The sequence below is a fragment of the Rhinolophus hipposideros genome (assembly GCF_964194185.1).
Source record: "Rhinolophus hipposideros genome assembly, chromosome: 17".
NCBI lineage: Eukaryota > Metazoa > Chordata > Mammalia > Chiroptera > Rhinolophidae > Rhinolophus > Rhinolophus hipposideros.
This window is the reverse complement of record NC_138063.1, coordinates 56,796,004-56,814,713: the sequence shown is the minus strand read 5'-3', so window position 1 is coordinate 56,814,713 and position 18,710 is coordinate 56,796,004. Positions and strand designations below refer to the sequence as shown.

At 39.3% G+C, this 18,710-nt stretch overlaps 1 protein-coding gene across 3 annotated transcripts in view; it reads right to left on the bottom strand.

Annotated features, from left to right (window-relative positions):
- The window catches only part of PLXNA1 (plexin A1), a 394,709-nt gene that overhangs the window by 354,903 nt on the left and 21,096 nt on the right, over nt 1–18,710 (bottom strand). For 2 of the 3 annotated variants that reach the window (XM_081078527.1, XM_081078528.1), the window contains exon 2: nt 2,713–2,833. The exons of the other annotated variant lie outside the window; for it this stretch is intronic. In XM_081078527.1, coding sequence (XP_080934653.1) covers nt 2,713–2,833 — 121 coding nt within the window. The remainder of the gene's footprint in view (nt 1–2,712; nt 2,834–18,710) is intronic. 3 annotated transcript variants of the gene reach the window in all.

The following is an 18,710-nucleotide window of genomic DNA, read 5'->3' as shown; positions in this document are numbered from 1 at the left end:
TGGTCTGCAAGGAGGGCACACCTAAATGCTCCACAGTAACATGCCAGGTTCTCCACTGGGAATGAAAAATCATATACTGCTGCCCAATCTTATTTTGACATTAAGTCTCCCTGTTCCTATTTACTTATGACAGCTTTATTGAGGTATAATTTATCCTATTTATTTTTGCTTTTTATACAATTTTGCTTTTTATCACTACAGAAATTATATATCTATTCATTGTAGAGAAAATAGCACTAATCCACACTCTTACCTTCCCTGTACAAGCCTGACCACTTCCCTGCCTCCTTGGTAATGCTCATTATTTAATATGTGTATCTTTAATCATTAGCAAAGTTGAGAATCGCATCACATATTTATGTTCATTTGTGTACATTTTCTATTAAGAATCTTTAAAAACTCTTTATATATGAAGACTACTAATACTGCCTGTCATATTTCCCTAGTTTATCATTCATGTTTCATTTATTTTTTCTAAATTGTCTCTAATTTCTTACAGTTATATTACCCACTTTTCTTCAGAATTTAGAGTTTCTTCACTTAATGTAGTGCTTAGAAAGCCTATTTATTGTATTTTATGTACCCTTATACTTTTATGGCTTCAATTCTTACGTTTAAATCTTTTATTCCCTTTGATATTTATTTTGAGGTGTGGTGTAACATAAGGATCTAATTTCAACTTCTTTTTCTAATTTGTTCCATCCCTAAAATAAAAGCAAACACTGGTTTTAAAAGCAAAAATATTTAAAATCAGTCAACTTCATGACAGTCCATTTATGCTATTCTTCAGCATTCAGAAACTCACAAGTCATTCATCATTTAAAGAACAAAATACTTTGTTAAAACTAAAACCAAATGGCAAATGAGCCATTACTCTTGCTTCTTAAACTGCTAAACTTACCAAAATTGAAACAAGTGTTTCTTTTATCTTCCAAAGCTAAAACTGATGTGTGTATGACATAATTTGGTAATTTTTGTTTTCACCACTTCTCCCTCTCAACAGTTAATGCTGTTTATTAAAGTGCATTAGGTTAAGTTAGACTCACTTCAACTGATCAGTTGGCTAAAGAGCATGGGAGCTAGCTCTTCTGATAAAGGACAGGGGGCATCTTATGTGGGTTTTGAGAACCTCACTCAGCCCCTTCACTGACAGATATTCAAAAAGATCTCAGGATGAGTCCAAATCCAGCTACTGATTTGCTCTAACCCTCAGGAAGCCCTAATGTAGACATTACAGGGGGAGAGGTGTCGAAGGCCTGGCTGCCACCCTGGCCATGAGGACAAAGCCAGCGGCTCTCTGGCCACTGCATGGAGGTCTCCAGGACCTGGCCCCTGAGCATGGTCCTAACACCTCTCCTTTCCTTCTACTTTGTACTCCAGAGATACCAAATTGTTTCAAGGTCCCCAAATAAGACAGGCTGTGCCACTTCTAGACCTTTGCTGATGCGGTTCACCATGCCTGAACTGTCCATCTACCACTACTCTTTCAAAATCCAGTTCAGAAGTCCAGTTTAGGGAGCCTTACCCTAAAATAATAAGTCACTCTCTCCTCTGTGCTACCTTGGATCTTGGGCATGCTTCTACTGTTGCAATATCACATGATACATGTAATCTACAGGGATATACATCTGGCTCCTTAACTAGAGCTGTGTGTGCCATAGAGAGGCATCCCAGTCTACCTGTCGCTGTATCCCAGCATGAAGCACTCATCCTGATCCCTGGCAAGCTTTCATTAAATACTGAGTGGACAGGATATAGCTCCTGCCTTCGATCTTATCACCTAATAGGAAAGATCGGCAGAGAAGACAACTCTAATGCGAGGCCACTCACAATACAGTGAACGGTTATCCACTGTGAGACAGAGTTTACACTCCACAGTGCCATGGCTCCTTCAGTCAATCAGTGAAAAAAATACATATTAAGTTACAGGTGATAGCTATGACCCAGATTCTCGTAAACATGTACTCATTGAGTAGAAGAGCAGTGCCACAAGACTTTTCTAGTTTGTAATATTCTAACGATTTTGTACCTTACTCCTCCTTTCTTAAACTTTTTTGTTCCTTTATGTTTGCTGAAAGTAGTTATTAGAGAAAAGGACAAATTTCTTCATTTGCAATGGGCACAAAAAAGTAGGGAATAAATCAGCTTTGAGCCCAGCGTGGGTACAAGAAGAGGAACTCTTGGGAGGTGCAGGGTAACAGGCCCTACTAAAAGCCCAGAGTGAACTGTCCAGGAGCCAGGCCAGGACCAGGACCTGAAGGCTAGGTACGAGGTGCTGAGGTTGAAGCCAAAGTCATTGACTCAATTCCCCCCAATTGGCTCATTTCACGTAAATCCCTATCATTCTTTGAGCCATACCAACAGTAAGGATTATGCTTCACTTATGGATCCTTAAAAGCAACTTCTTACCGGAGTTGTCAAAGCAAGCCCTTGCACCTCATTTTTTACATACAGAGAAGCTGAAACAGTAAGGGAAAAGAGTCTGGCCCCCATCACAGAAGCTGTGACTAACTTGTGCTGCTCTCATTATACTAGACAGAGTCTGTCATGCACAGAAGCCACACTCTCCTGAATAGCAATTATCAGAAAAGAGTTGCTTACATCACCCAGAAACAAACAGGAGCCACAGTAGCGTGTTTTGACAGGAACATGATTTGTCATTCCTTAGACACTCTACTTCCGCTCTCCACAGCATCACTGCAATCCGCATACCTTTCTCCAGGCCTTTAGAGGTGCCAAATGCAGAAGGTGCAGGAGCGGGAGGAAAAGTCAGCTGGCCCACTTTGGAAGGCTGGCTGGAATCCTTCATGCGGTTAACCACATTTTCAGACAGCTAAGGAAAGAATTGAGGGATGGGACAAGAAACAGGCAAAAATTTATATCACAGAAACCTCTGGAAATAAAGACTCCTTTACTGATGCCTCAGACTGACCATTGACACCGCTTCTTCAAGACCAACTCCAATAATATAACTTCACTCAAAAGCCTCTTGTGATGGTCCAGTGCCTACTAGGTTACTATCAAACCCTTCTGGATTCTGGGCCAAGCACAGCAGGTCCCCTGCTGGCTCTCCAACTTCATCTATGGCTGCGCCCTGCACTCACCCTGCAACCAGTGGAATTTGAGTTCTCATTTTTCTCACCCTCTCTGAATTCATTACACTGCTCCTCCACCAAGAACCACCAGCAGCCGCCTACCCTTGGTACACCTCCACCTGTCCAAATCTTACCTTTCCTTTAAGGGCATCTCAGTGTCCCCTCTTCTGTGGGGTATTCCCTGATACCGTGTTCCCCCCAAAATAAGACCGGGTCTCGTATTAAGTTTTGCTCCAAAAGATGCATTAGGGCTTATGTTCAGAGGATGTCCTCCTGAAAAATCATGCTAGGGCTTATTTTCTGGTTAGGTCTTATTTTCGGGGAAACACATTAGCACCCAAGTTAGGTAGCATTTCTCCCCTTCCTTAATGCTCCCATTAAAACACATGTGTGCCTCTTAGGGATGTACGACACATCCTACCTGCCTCATTCTGATGGTTTGTAAATACTTTGATGGCGGAGGTTTCCTCTTACTCACCTCTGTGTAACCCCCAGTATCACACATATAGCAGACAATCACCACACTGCTTCACTCATCTCACCTTAGTTCCCTTTAACGAAGACTAGATAACTAAAACTTTCATTCATTTTAGAGGAAGTGAAATAGGCATGAGGGTATCATAAAACAGTTTACTGAAATGAAATACCAAGCTAGGGATAAATCCCGAATGAAAACCCTTAAGTGTTCATTTCAATAAATATTCATTAAGTGCCTAATATGTGCAAGACATCATAAAGCACAGTGAAGGGGAAATGTTAAAAATTACTTTAAGACAAAAGCCAGAGGTGGATCCAAAACTCCACTTCCAGGATGGAGCTGAGAAAAGTGCTCCCACATGTACATAATAGCATTGGAATAGCAAAAAAAAAACAAACCATAAATATGCAACAATAGAGAACTGGTTAAAGAAATGATGGTGTATACCTCCAATGAAATATTGTGGAACCATTAAGAAAGAATGAGGTAAGACATGTAGCTGTCATGGAAGGATGTATGAGTACGAGGTCTGACAATTAAGTTCGCAAACTCATCCTAGAAACAGTGCCACCTACCTCATTGCTGAATATAATCACCTTTGAAGTACTCCCCTTGGGAAGCTAGGCATTGATGTCAGCACCTAGTCCACCCTTCAAAGCTATTTTGAAACTCTTTTTCTGGAATGGCCAGCAGAGTTGTTGTCATGTTACCCTTGATGTCCTGAATGTCATCCAAGTGTCTTCCTTTCAATATTTCCTTTATCTTCGGATAAAGAAAGACATCACTGGGGGCCAGATCAGGTGAGTAGGGAGGGTGTTCCAATACAGTTATTTGTTTACTGGCTAAAAACTCGCTCACAGACAATGCCGTGTGAGTTGGTGTGTTGTCGTGATGCAAGAGCCACGAATTGTTGGCAAAAAGTTCAGGTTGTTTTCGTCTTTTTCACACAGCCTTTTCAGCACTTTCAAACAGTAAATTTGGTTAACTGTCTGTCCAGTTGGTACAAATTCATAATGAATAATCCCTCTGACATCAAAAAAGGTTAACAATATTGTTGTAACAAGTTTGCAAACTTAGTTGTCAGACCTCTTACACTGCTGATTTGTAAAGTCATATCTCAATTTTGTAAAAAGAGATACACAATTATAAAAATGCAGACATACAAATATAAATACATCAATATACACATATGTACATTCACAAATGTGAATACGCATTTGAATTTTCACATATATGCATACACACAAATATATGTATCTGTTCAGAGGTGGAAGCTACAAGGCTACAAACACAAAAGTTAAGTCCTGCGAGTTGGGGCAGGAGCAGCGGGGGCAGGACTTTCACTTTGGCACTTAAGCGTTTTACTTTTTTACCATGAACATTTTTTTAGCAACTAAACATTATAATAACTGTGTCCCTCTAGTATTTAAGATCGATGTAAATCAAACAGGTAATTAATGACATAGGACAAGTGCCAGGGAGAGAGGTCTCCATAATTTCTGGCTGTGAAAACCTGCGGAGACTGTGACTGAGTAAGATCAGGGCGGCTGGAGTCTCAGGTATTACTCTTAAAGGACCCGCCCAAAGCCTTACTCGCTGACAGACTCGCTCGCTCTGAACTCCAGCACAGGGGCAGCAACTGGAAAGATGCCAGGGACATATGAGAAGGAAGTGAATTGTCTAACTTCAGGGTGAGGGCTGGAGGTGCAGTTTTCTCCCAGACATAGAAGCTGCCGGAAGCCATTGTTTCTTTGTTAAACCCTCCCTACTCCCAAAGTGAAACTCAGATGGGAGCCATATCTGAGTCTCCATCAAACTTGCTAACACCCGTTCCTTTGCCATGTTTCCCTGAGACCCTGCACACCCAACTTGCAGGCCCAGCCAAGCCACTTCTCGTAGCTTTTACGTATAAACAGCCTGCTTTGGATCATGCTGTGGACTTTCCTAAAATCTCTCAAAGGTTCACAAAACCCAAATAAGCAGCATCTGGCTTCAGCATGTCCCATACCGCTGGCTGAGCAACCCTAATCCCGGAACAAGTGACAGCGGCCTCGGTTGAGGCTTGGCCTCTCAAGGCATCTCCAAGCCAGGCGCGGCAGTGACCACTGCAGATTGCTGTGGCCCTGGCAGGGCACAGGCTGAGACTAAACTTGGCCTGCTCTGGGGCCCCTCGTAGGAGGCCCCGGGACTGGCACACCCGGTGGTTAGCTTCAGACCCAGCCAGAGAATCACCGGCTGACTCCGAGGATGACACATGCAAAGGGTAGACTAGAGAGGCACCAGTAGCCTGTTAAAGTCAATCCAGCTTCATAGGATCAGGCCCCGCACAACAGCTCCTCCACTGTAGTCACAGCCAGGCCTCACAACCAATCAGCCTGAGGACCAATTCCCTCCCCTTGATGTGCAAACAGCAGCTAAGGCTCAGCTGCAACGGGGAAGCACTCACAGCCCATAGAAAGGACACGCCTGGAACACTCGACTCAGGTGACCAGGGAGACTGTCACTGAGCCCCACAGCACAGCTACTTCATAAGGCCACTCTACAAAGATGGGGTGACATAGCTCCTCTACCTAATACATAGAAACAAACACAGGGAGGCAGCTAAAGTGGGGAGACAAAGAAACAGGTCTGAATGAAAGAATAGAACAAAGCTCCAAAAAAAAAAAACAAAATGGAGACAAACAACCTACTAGATGCAAAGTTCAAAACACTGGTTATAAGGATGTTCAATGGTCTCAGGGAGAACTTCAACAGGGAGACAGGAGACTTAAAATGGAGATAGAAAAACATAAAAACAACAGCCAGCAATAAAGAATACAATAACTGAAATGAAGAATACATTAGAGGGAAACAACAGATTAGAGAAAGCAGAGGATCACGTCAGCGATTTAGAAGATTAAGGTAGCAGAAAACACACAAAGAACAGCAAAACGATAAAAGAATCCAAAAAAAAGAAAAAATGCAGATAGTTTAATGGACCTCTGGCACAACATCAAGCATACTAACATTCACATCATAGGGGTACCAAAAGGGGAAGAGAGAGAGCAAGGAATTTAAAAAATAATGACAGAAAACTTCCCTAACCAGCAAAGGAAATAGATACACAAGCCTAGGAAGCACAGAGTCCCAAACAAAATGAACCCAAAGAGGCCCACACCAAGGCACATCATAATTAAAATGGCAAAGGTTAAAGACAAAGAAAAAAAATTTTAAAGCAGCAAGAGAAAAGCAGCTAGTTACCTACAAGAGAGCTCCCATAAGATTATCAGCTGATTTCTCAACTGAAGCTTTGCAGGCCAGAAGGCAGTGGTAGGAAATAGTCAAAGTGATGAAAAGCAAGGACCTACAACTAAGATTACTCTACCCAGCAAAGCTATCATTTAGAATCAAAGGACAGATAAACAGTTTCCCAGAGAAGAAAAAGCTAAAGAAGTTCATCAACACCAAACCAGAATTATAAGGAATCTTAGAGAGACTTCCTTAAGACAAAAAAAAAAAAAAAGATCAAAAATATTAATAAAACGGCACTAACTACATATCTATCAACAATTACTTTCAATATAAATGGACTAAATGCTCCAATCAAAAGACATAGGGTGGCTGAATGGATAAGAAAATAAGACCCTTACATACTCTGCCTACTAAAGACTTACTTCAGATCAAAAGGCACACATAGCCTGAAAGGAAAGGTATGGGAAAAAGATATTTCACGAAAATGAAAACAAACCAATCAAAACACAAGCGGGCATAGTAATATTTATACCAGACAAAACAGACTTAAAACAAAGGCTATAACAAGAGACAGAGTAGGACCCAGTAATCCCACTTCAGGGTGTTTATCCGAAGAAAACCAAAACACTACTTCAAGGGGACATGTGCATCCATATGTCAGCACTGTTTACAATGGCCAAGATGGGGAGGCAGCCTGCATGTCGATCAATGGATGAGTAAAGAGTAGGTGGTACATATACAAGTATGTATACAATGGAATATTGTTTGGCCAGGGAAGATAATGGGCTCTCGCTATCTGTGGTGGCACTGTTAGACCTGAACCGTGTTGTGCTCCGTGGACTATGTCAGAAAGAGACAGAGATGCAATGTAATTTCACTTATATATGGAATCTGAAGAACAAAATAAACAAACAAAACAGAAACACACTCATAGATACAGAGAACATTTTGATGGTTGCCAGATGGAAAGGAGTTAGTGGAGGATAAAAAGGGGAAGGGATTAAGAAGCACAAATTTGTTATTACAAAGTAGTCATAAGGATGTAGGGTATAGCATAAGGAATACAGTTAATAATGTTGTAATAACTATGTATCATGTCAGATGGGTAATAGCTCTATCAGAGTAATAGATGGGAGGAGGTTAAGGAGGCAGATTGAAAAAGGTGAAGGGATTAAGAAGTACAAATCAGTAGTTACAAAATACTCATGTGGATGTAAAGTAAAGCCAAAAGAATACAGTCAGTAATATGGTAATAACCGTGTACAGTGCCAAGTGCATGCTATGGTAGTCGGGGGGTAACTTCTTAAATTACATAAATGTCTAATCACTATGCTATACACCTAAGATTAATATGTAATAATACTGAATGTCAACTGTAATTAAAAAAAAATTTTAAATGGGGAAAAACAGTGGAGAATAAGAGGTTCAAGTTTCCAAGTTTCCAGGTATAAAACAAGCAAGTCATGGGGATATAATGCACAACACAGAGAATGTAGTCAATAATATTGTGATAGCTGGTACTGTACTTATCATGGTGATCACTTCTTTATGTATACAAATGTTGAATAACTATTGTGTACACCTGAAACTAACATAATATTGTATGTAAGCTGTATTTTAATCAAAATCTTAAAACAATAAAAGAATTTTAAAGACATAAGGCAGCTGAATGGAAAAGAAAACAAGACCCATACATACAAGGTCTGACAATTAAGTTCGCAAACTCATCCTAGAAAAAGTGCTGCATACCTCATTGCTGAATATCACTAGTCACCTTTGAAGTACTCCCCTTGGGAAGCTATGCACTGATGCCAGCGCTTAGTCTACCCTTCAAAGCAATTTTGGAACTCTTTTTCTGGAATGGCCATCAAAGCTGTCATTGTATTACCCTCAATATACTGAATGTCATCCAAATGTCTTCCTTTCAATATTTCCTTTATCTTTGGCTAAAGAAACAAATCATTGGGGGCCAGATCAGGGGAGTAGGGAGGGTGTTCCAATACAGTTATTTGTTTACTGGCTAAAAACTCCCTCACAGACAGTGCCGTGTGAGCTGGTGCATTGTCGCAATGCAAGACCCATGAATTGTTGGCAGAAAGTTCAGGGCGTCTAACTTTTCACACAGCCTTTTCAACAAATAGTAAATTTGGTTAACTGTCTGTCCAGTTGGTACAAATTCATAATTAATAATCCTTCTGATATCAAAAATGGTTAGCCATATCACTGCAACTTAACCGTCTGACCTCGTATACTGTCTACAAGAAACCCACTACAGATGAAAAGAAACATACACTGAAAGTAAAGGGATAGAAAAAGATAATTCACACAATTGGAAACAAAAAATAAAGCTGGAGTTGAAATACTAGTATCAGACAACAACAGACTTTAAAACGAAAATTCTAATAAGAAACAAAGAAGGATATTATATAACAATAAAGGGATTAATCCAACAAGAGGATATAACCCTAGTAAGCACCTATGCACCCAAAATAGAAGCACCTAAATATATAAAACAAACATTGACCGAAATAAAGAGAGATCGCAGGAACACAATCACAGTAGGAGGCGTTAACACCCCACTGACAACAATGGACAGATCTTGCAGACAGAAAGCCAAAAGGGAACTGCTTGTTAAATAAGGGAACTGCTTGTTAAATGACACATTAGACCTGATGCCTTAATTGATATTTTCAGAGCATTTCACCCCAAATCAGCAGAATATATGTTCTTGTGAGGTGCACATGGAAAATTTGCCAAAATAGAACACACGTTAGGCCAAAAAACAAATCTCAGTAAATTTAAGACGGAAATCATATCAAGTGTCTTCTGTGAACACAATGATATGAAACTAGAAATCACTTACCAAAAAAACACTGAAAAACACACAAACACAGGGAGGCTTAATAACATGCTACTAAATAATGAATGGGTTAACAATGAGATCAAGGAAGAAATTAAAAGATACCTTGAAATAAATGAAAATGAAAACACAAAGACCCCAAATCTATGGGACACAGCCAAAGTAGTCCTAAGAGGGAAATTCATAGCAATGCAAAACCAAGGGCTGCTTCTTTGAAAAGATAAACAACATTGATAAACATTTAACCAGACTCATCAAGGAAACAGAAAAGGAAAGGACCCAAATAAATAAAATGAAAAATGAAGAAGTGACAACTGACACCACAGAATACAAATCATTTAAGAAAATACTATGAGCAATTATACACCAACAAATTGGACAATCTAGAAGAAATGGATCAATTCCTAGAAGCATATAATCTTCCAATGCTGAATCAAGAAGAAACAGAAAGTCTGAAAAGACTGATAACTACTAATGAAAACAAATCAGTAATCAATAAGGTACCAATAAACAAAAGTCCTGGACTAGGTGGCTTCACAAGTGACTTTTACCAAACACTCAAAGAAGAATTAATTCTTTTCAATCTATTCCCAAAAAAATTGAAGAGGAGGGAAAGGAGGGAAGGCTCCCAAGCTAACTCTACAAAGCCACCATCACCCTGATTCCAAAACCAGATAAAGACATTACAAAAGAAAAACTATAGGACAATAGCCCTGATGAACATAGATGCAAAAATCCTCAACAAAATGTTAGCAATGCAAATTCAGCAATACACTAAAAGGATCATACACAACAATCAAGGGGGATTTATCCCTGGTATGAAAGGTTGATTCAATATCTACAAATTAATTAACATGAGACACGAAATGAAAGATAAAAATCATATGATCATATCAATAGATGCAGAAAAAGTGACTGACAGAATCCAGCATCCATTTATAATAAAAACTCAGCAAAGTGGGAATAGAGGGAATTTATCTGAACATAATGAAGGCCATATATGACAAACCCACAACTAACATCATACTCAAAGAGGAAAAGCTAAAAATATCTTCCTTAAGATCAGTAACAAGACAAGGATGTCCACTTTCACCGCTTTTACTCAACATAGTGCTGGAAGTCCTAGCCACAGCAATCAGACAAGAAAAAGGAATCAAAGGCATCCAAATTAGAAAGGAAGAAATGAAACTCATTATTTGCAGAGAACATGATACAATACATAGAGAACCCCAAAGATTCCACAAAAAAGCTATTAGAACTGATAAATTAATTTAGTAAAGTAGCAGGACACAAAATTAATATTCAGAAATCAGTTTCATTTTTATACACCAATAACAAACTATCAGAAACAGAAATAAGAAAACAATCCCATTTACAATTGCATCAAAAAAATAAAATACCTTAGGAATAAATTTAACAAAGGAAGTAAAAGACCTGTATTCATAAATTATGACATTGAAGGGACAAATTAAAGAAGATACAAATCAATGGAAACATCATGCTCATGGATAACAAGAATTAATGTAGTTAAAATGTCCATACTACCCAAAGCAATATATAGATTCAACACAATCCCTACCAAAATACCAATGGCATTTTTCACAGAACTAGAATAATCCTAAAATTTATATGGAACCATAAAAGACCCTGAACAGCCATAGCAATCTTGAGAAAGAAGAACAAAGCTAAAGGTATCACACTACCTGATATTGAACTATACTACAATGCGACAGTAATCAAAACAGCATGGTATTGGCATAAAAACAGACAAATAGCTCAATGGAACAAAATAGAGTGCCCAGAAATAAATCCATGCTTCTATGGTCATTTAATCTATGACAGAGGAAGCAAGAATATACATCGGGGTAAAGACAGTCTATTCAATAAATGGTGCTGGAAAAACTGGACAAATACATGCAAAAAAATAAAACTGGACCACCTTCTCACACCATATAGAAGAAGAAAATAAAAATGGATTAAAGGCTTAGATGTAAGAAACCATAAAACTAGAAGAAAATTTAACAAAGAAACACTCAGATATGTTTCTTTAGTAATATGCTTACAGATACATCTCCTTGGGCAAGGGAAACAAAAGAAAAAAAATACAAATGGGATTACATCAAACTAAAAAGTTTTTGCACAGCAAAGGAAACCATCAACAAAACAAAAATACATCCTACTGAATGGCAGAAGACATTTGCCAATGATACATCTGATAAGAGGTTAATACACAAAATTCATAAAAAAAAAACTCATGCAACTCAAAACCAAACAAACAATTCAATTAATAAATGAACAGAGGACCTGAAAAGACATTTCTCCAAAGAGGACATACAGATGGCCAATAGACATATGAAAAGATGCTCAACATCACTAATCATCAGAGAAATGCAAATAAAAACCATGATCACTTTACACCTGTCAGAATGTCCAGTATAAATAAATCAACAAACAATAACTGTTGGCAAGGATATAGAGAAAAGGGAACCCTCATGTACTGTTGATGGGTTTACAAATTGGTGCAGCCATTATTGAAAACAGTATGGATGTTCCTCAAAAAAATAAACATAGAATTACTTTATGGCCCAGCAATTCTACTGCATATTTATCCAAAGGTATCCAAAACATTAATTCAAAAAGACATATGCACCCCATATGCACTGCAGCACTATTTACAATAGCCAAGATGCGGAAACAACCAAAATGCCCATCAATAGACAATTTGATAAAAAAATTGTACATTTATACAAAGGAGTATTAATTACTCTGCCATAAAAAAGAATGAACTCTTACCATTTGTAACAACATGGATGGACTTAGAGGGTATTATGCTAAATAAAATAAGTCCAACCGAGAAAGACAAATACATGTGATTCCAATTATATGTAGAATCTAAAAAACAAAATAAATGATCAAACAAAACAGAAACAGGACACAGCAATCCCTCTCCTGGGTATCTACCCAAAAAATCTGAAAATATTTATCCATAAAGACACGTGTGCTCCAATGTTCATTGAGGCTTTATTTATGGTGGCCAAGACATGGAAACAACCAAAATGTCCTTTGACAGATGAATGGATAAAGAAGTTATGGTATATATACACATGGAATACTATTCGGCGGTAAGAAAAGATGATATAGGAACATTTGTGATAACATGGATGGATGTTGAGATTATGATGCTAATTGAAATAAGCAGAGACCCATATGATTTCACTGATATGGGGTGTATAAACCAAAAACAACAAAAGAACAAGACAAACAAATCAGAAACAAAAACTCATAGACACAGACAATAGTTTAGTGGTTACCAGACAGTAAGGGGGCTGGAGGGTGGGAGATGACTGTAAAGAGGATCAAATACATGGTGATGGAAGAAGAACTGACTCTGGGTGGTGAACACACAATGGGATTTACAGAGGATGTAATACAGAATTGTACACCTGAAATTAATGTAACTTTACTAACAACTGTCACCCCAATAAACTTAAAAGAAAAATAATAATAAGAGAAACAGAGTCATAGATAGAGAACATAAATTCAAGGTTATTAGATAAAAGTAGGGTTAGGGGGTCACGTGTGAAATATCAAGGGATTAAGTACAAATTGGTAGTTACAAAACAGTCATGGGGATATAAAGGACAGTATGGGGAATATAGTCAATAATATGAGTATTGTAAAAACTATGTATAGTGTCTGATAGGTACTAGATTTATCGGAAGGATCACTTCATAAAATATATAAATGTCTAACCACTACACAGTATACATGAAAGTAATATAAAATAATACTGAATGTCAACTATAATTTTAAAAAATAGTCACAGGGATATAAAGTACAACAAGGGAATATAGGCAATAATATTGTAATAACTATGTACAGTGTCAGATAGGTAATAGACTTACTGGGGTTATCACTTTGTGAGGTATATAAATGTCTAATAATTATATTGTTTTGTATACCTGAAACTAATAAAAGAAAACAAAGAATCATATTAAGAGGAGGAAAAAAAAGAAAATATATATCCACACAAAATTTGTACATGAATGTTACTATCAGCATTTTTCATAATAGCCAATAAATGGAAATAACCCAAATGTTCATCAACTAATGAATGGATAAATAAAATGTGATATATCTATACAATGAAATATAATTTGACCATAAAGAGAATGAAGTACTGACATATGCTACAAAATGGATTAACCTATAACTATTAAATCAAGTGAACTAAGCCAGACAAAAAAGGCCAAACACTGTATGATTCTACTTTTTGAGATGTACAGAATAAGCAAATCTCCAGAGACAACAACAAAAGGAATTTGTGGTTGCTTTGGACTTGGGGAAATGGAGAGACCAGGGAATGATAACTAAAGGGTAAAAGGATTTGGGGGTGGGGTGATAAAAATGTTCTAAAAATGATCGTGATGATGTTTGTATATACTCCTATCTGTGACTATTCTAAAATCCATTGAATTGTACTTTAAATGGATGAATTATATGGTATAAGAATCACATCTCAATAAATCTGTGAGAGAGAGAGAGAGAGAGAGAGAGAGAGAGAGAGAGAGAGAATCAAAGACAAAAATGAGCGATCCAAACAGGATGTCACTCAGCAAAAGCAAGATGTCCTATAGAAGGTGTGCCTGTGCAGTCATCTTGCACAGCGCTGCGCTGGGCATGGGAAAAAGAGGCACATAGAGAGACCACTGTGTCAACAGCCCTAAATTCATTTTGGAAGGTGTGGCTTAGAAAGGTGGACTTGGATGGACTGGTACTGAAAGGAGCTTCGAAGTCAGGCAGAGGGCTCAAACAATCGTGGGAATTGATGAAAGTTTCTGAGCCAGGAAAGAACCTAAGCGGTGTTTTTGGAAGGTCACAGGGATCACAATGGAGTGGGAAGCAAGCCCTGGGTCATGAAGTGACAATGGCCTGCAGCAGCAGCAGTGACATGGAATAACAAGCTTTGTCTGATGCTGCCTTGGCAGTGTGGAAAAAAGGAGAGAACAGAGTTAAAGAAGAAAAAAAGAGTTCTGATCTCAAGTCAGTGGAAGAACTTGAGTAGGAATGACAGAAAAAAGGAAATCAAGAAGAGAGAGACCATTTTGAGAGAGTTACAAATTAGTATGATTGTAGATATAAAACCCCTGATTTTAAAAGGGAAAGAGCCCTTAAAGTTCATTGGCTCACTCCTTTTTTACAGACATAGCAACTAAGACCTGTAATGAGTCAATGTATTGGAAAGTCAAGAGAAAACTCCACAGCACAGCCAAGTGCCCACTTCTTGCTCAAATTACTGGCACAGGGGGTCCTGGTGGGACATGTGATTGGGTATAAGCGGGTAACAAGGCTGAGGCAGAATGTGATTGGGTATAAGCGGGTAACAAGGCTGAGGCACATAGGGACATGGAGCTGGCACTCAAGAGTGAATGTTCATGGAAAGAAGATTTGGGTGTCCCAATGATGTGCTGGAATTGTCCCACAAGAGCTAATTTTTAAATTTTCAGGGAATTTGCAAGCTGGTTAACTTCATGACAGCAGGTTGAAATTGGTCACGACCATTGTTTTTGGTTTTTGAAACCTAATGATTTTTTTAATTCAAATACAATTGACTACAATAAGTGTTCTACAGCATGGCATAAATTGAAGATCAAATATGTATACATTTGGCTTAAAAAATATATATATACTTGGCTTAAAAAGCCACAGAAGTCAGTAAATGCTATAAATCAGGGCCCTTCCTGAGGAAGAAAGCCAGTCGTTAAACATTTACCAGCACACCACAGGACATTGCTCCCTTCTTCCCCACATCTCTGAGTAGACTCTGTGACATGCACCAGTCCTCTGAGGTATGTGTCCAGAAGGAGGAGAGCACTGAATGGTCCCAGAATCCATGTAGGTGTGGGTGATCAGTGACGTACGATGCGCATGAATCTGCATGAATCAGACAGTCTCCACTGGTAATGTCCCAATGCACACTGTGGTAAAGGGCCACATGACAAGAATGGGTGCTGGCACACATAAAGAGGAGGCGCTAGTAGTGCAGCCACATGGGGACCAGAGGAAATAGACTGGCCAAGGACACCATAACTCCAACCCATTTTCCCTCAGCAAGTATTTGCTTATTAAGCACCCACTGTATGGTAGCAATGTTCTAGAAACAGTAGAAACAGCAATGAAACAGCAGTTTCATTGAAAGAGATATGAACCCTGCTTTCATGAAGCTTATATTCTAAAGGTTTACTTGTTTATTGTTTCTCACTTAGAGATAATAAACAAGCAAACAATTTCACAAATCGTATTTCATCCAACCTGACTATCTAAAATAGTTATAAATCATACCATTATCTTTATATAAATTGAAAAAAAGACAGAAAACACCAATGAAATTAACATTCCACCTATACTATGACACCCCTATTTCAGAGATGTTAAAACATGTATCTTAAAAATCAGTGAAGTGGGGGCCGGCCCGGTGGCGCAGGCGGTTGGAGCTCCATGCTCCTAACTCCGAAGGCTGCGGGTTCGATTCCCACATGGGCCAGTGGGCTCTCAACAAAAAACAAAAAAAATAAAAATAATAAAAAAAATTAAAAAAAAAATCAGTGAAGTATAAGTGCTAGAAAAGAATACAATATTGGGAGCACGTGGGTACAGTGCAGGTGCTGGGAAAGAACTGTTAGAGGAGATGACACTGATGTTAAGACTCCCAGCTCCATGTTTACATCTTGAGGTCCAAGAGAAAATGGTCTCGTTCCAAGCAGAGGAGAGGATAAGTCAGAGTCTCGGAGAAGAACTAAAGCTGGTGTATCCAAGGGTCTGACAAAAGGCCAGTGTGTGAGAAGGAGAATGGGACCAGATGATCAGGCCACAGAGGCAGGCAAAAGCAAGACCATACACCTTGGCAGACGAAAGAAAGAAGATCCAAGGATAAAGGCAGCTATGGTGGGGTTCTACACACATGTGTCACGGGCTCTAATTTCCCGGTCCCAGCTCATGTGGCATGATGTGAACCACACTACTTGGTGAGTGAGGGGTTAAGGAAAACATTGGCAGCTTCTTGTTGGCAATAAGAGATGTGTAACATCTTTAATGTTGCTACAAAATACAGCAAGTATTTTTAATCAACAAATATACATACACCAGTAGTCATGTGAGAATAAACACCATCTGGGCAATGCTCCCTGTACCAACAGAATGAGAATGGAGGCCTCCAGAGCCAGACAGGCCTGGGAACTCAGTGCCAGAGGTCCAATGGTCATTGTGCCATCAGAGCTGAGCAGATACGGTCCTATGTGGTCAGGAGATGGAGGGTCAAACCCAGAGCAGTGCAAGGAAAGAGGAGCACTATCTATGCTCCAGCTATGTGGCCTTGACACAGTTCTTTAGCTTCTCTGAGCATTACCTTTCTCACTTATGAAATGGGGACCCCTGTGATACAGCTCAGGAATTAAGTGCTTTGGGGTCAGAGAGGCCTGAGTTTGAATCCCAACTAAGCTATTTACTAGCTGTGTGCCCTTGGACAAGGGACTTCTTATCTCTAAGTCAATGTCTTCTGTGAGATAGAAATAAGAAATAGTATAGACTGTAGGGCTGTTGTAAGGATTAAATGAAGCAATCTACAGAAAACCAATATTAGTTATTATGTGAAACAGCAAAGCACTATACAAATACTAATTATAATCCATACCAGGCACAACACACTGAGTACGTAAAAATATATGAACTAATCAATAATACAGTAGTCCCCCCTTTATCTGCAGGAGATACATGCCAAGCCCCCCAGTGGATGCCTGAAGCCATGGATAGTACTGAACACTATATATGTTTTTCCTATACATACATGCCTATGATAAAGTTTCAACTATAAATTAGACACAGTAAGAAATTAATAACAATAATAATAAAATAGAACAATTATAACAATATACTGTAATAAAAGGTATGTGAATGTGGTCTCACTCTCAAATTATCTTATCGTACTGTATGTACAGCGTAGATACAATGGACAAAGAGATCATTCACATCCTGGGTGGGAGAGCATGAGATTTCATCACACTACTCAGAACAGTGTGCAATTTAAAACTTAGGAATTGTTTATTTCTGGAGTTTTCCATTTAACATTTTCGGACCATGGTTAACCATGGGCAACTGAAACCAAGGAACACAAAACCATGGATAAGGGGGACTACTGTAACAGCAATAGGTAGCATTCACCACATACTACAATCTGAGTACTGTTCTAAGTGTTCTATGTGAATAAGAATAATCTGTCCAAAATTAAATTGGGAAGATTGTTTTTAAAGTGCCCTCCAGCTCTGACCTCCTGCCATCGGCATGTAGTAGCATGGCACCCAAAAAGAGGGGCCTTTCCTGCCACCATCATGGCGCACTTGGCTGACACCTCCATAGGTCTCCAGTGACAACGTGGAGCCCAAGAAGACTCTCTTCTCCTCCCCTCTCTAGCCCACAGCCCTAGCCCATGAGTGCCACTGGCCACAGGTGGGCAGGCCACAAACTCAAAGTCACACACATGCAAAGATTTCACCACTTCCCTTCTAACAAATGCAGCTGGGAACCCAGACCCCACTTCCTCCATGACTGCAACCAAATGCTTCCCTCACACAGAAGCAACTGACTTCAGAGGCAAGTTTCCAAAGAGGGGATAGAGGTTTCCTTATTAAACCATATTGGTCTACGAGTAAGTCATGTGGCCACCCCATGTCTAAAAGGCTGGGGGAAAAGAGTGCTGCCATAAAAAACACAAGTGGGGTGTGGGGGGGGCAGACGTGTGGTTCAGGTGGTTAGAGCGCAGGTTCTGGGCAACAGGGCTGCTGGTTCGATTCCCACATGGGCCAGCGAGTTGCGCCCTCTGCAACTAGAATGAAGTCAGTGAGCTGCTGCTGAGCTCCTAGGTGGCCAAAGGGCTCAGTTGGTTGGAATCCGTGCTCTCAACCACAAGGTTACCGGTTCGTCTCCCACAAGGGATGATGGGCTGTGCCCTCTACAACTAACAATGGCAACTGGACCTGGAGCTGAGCTGTGC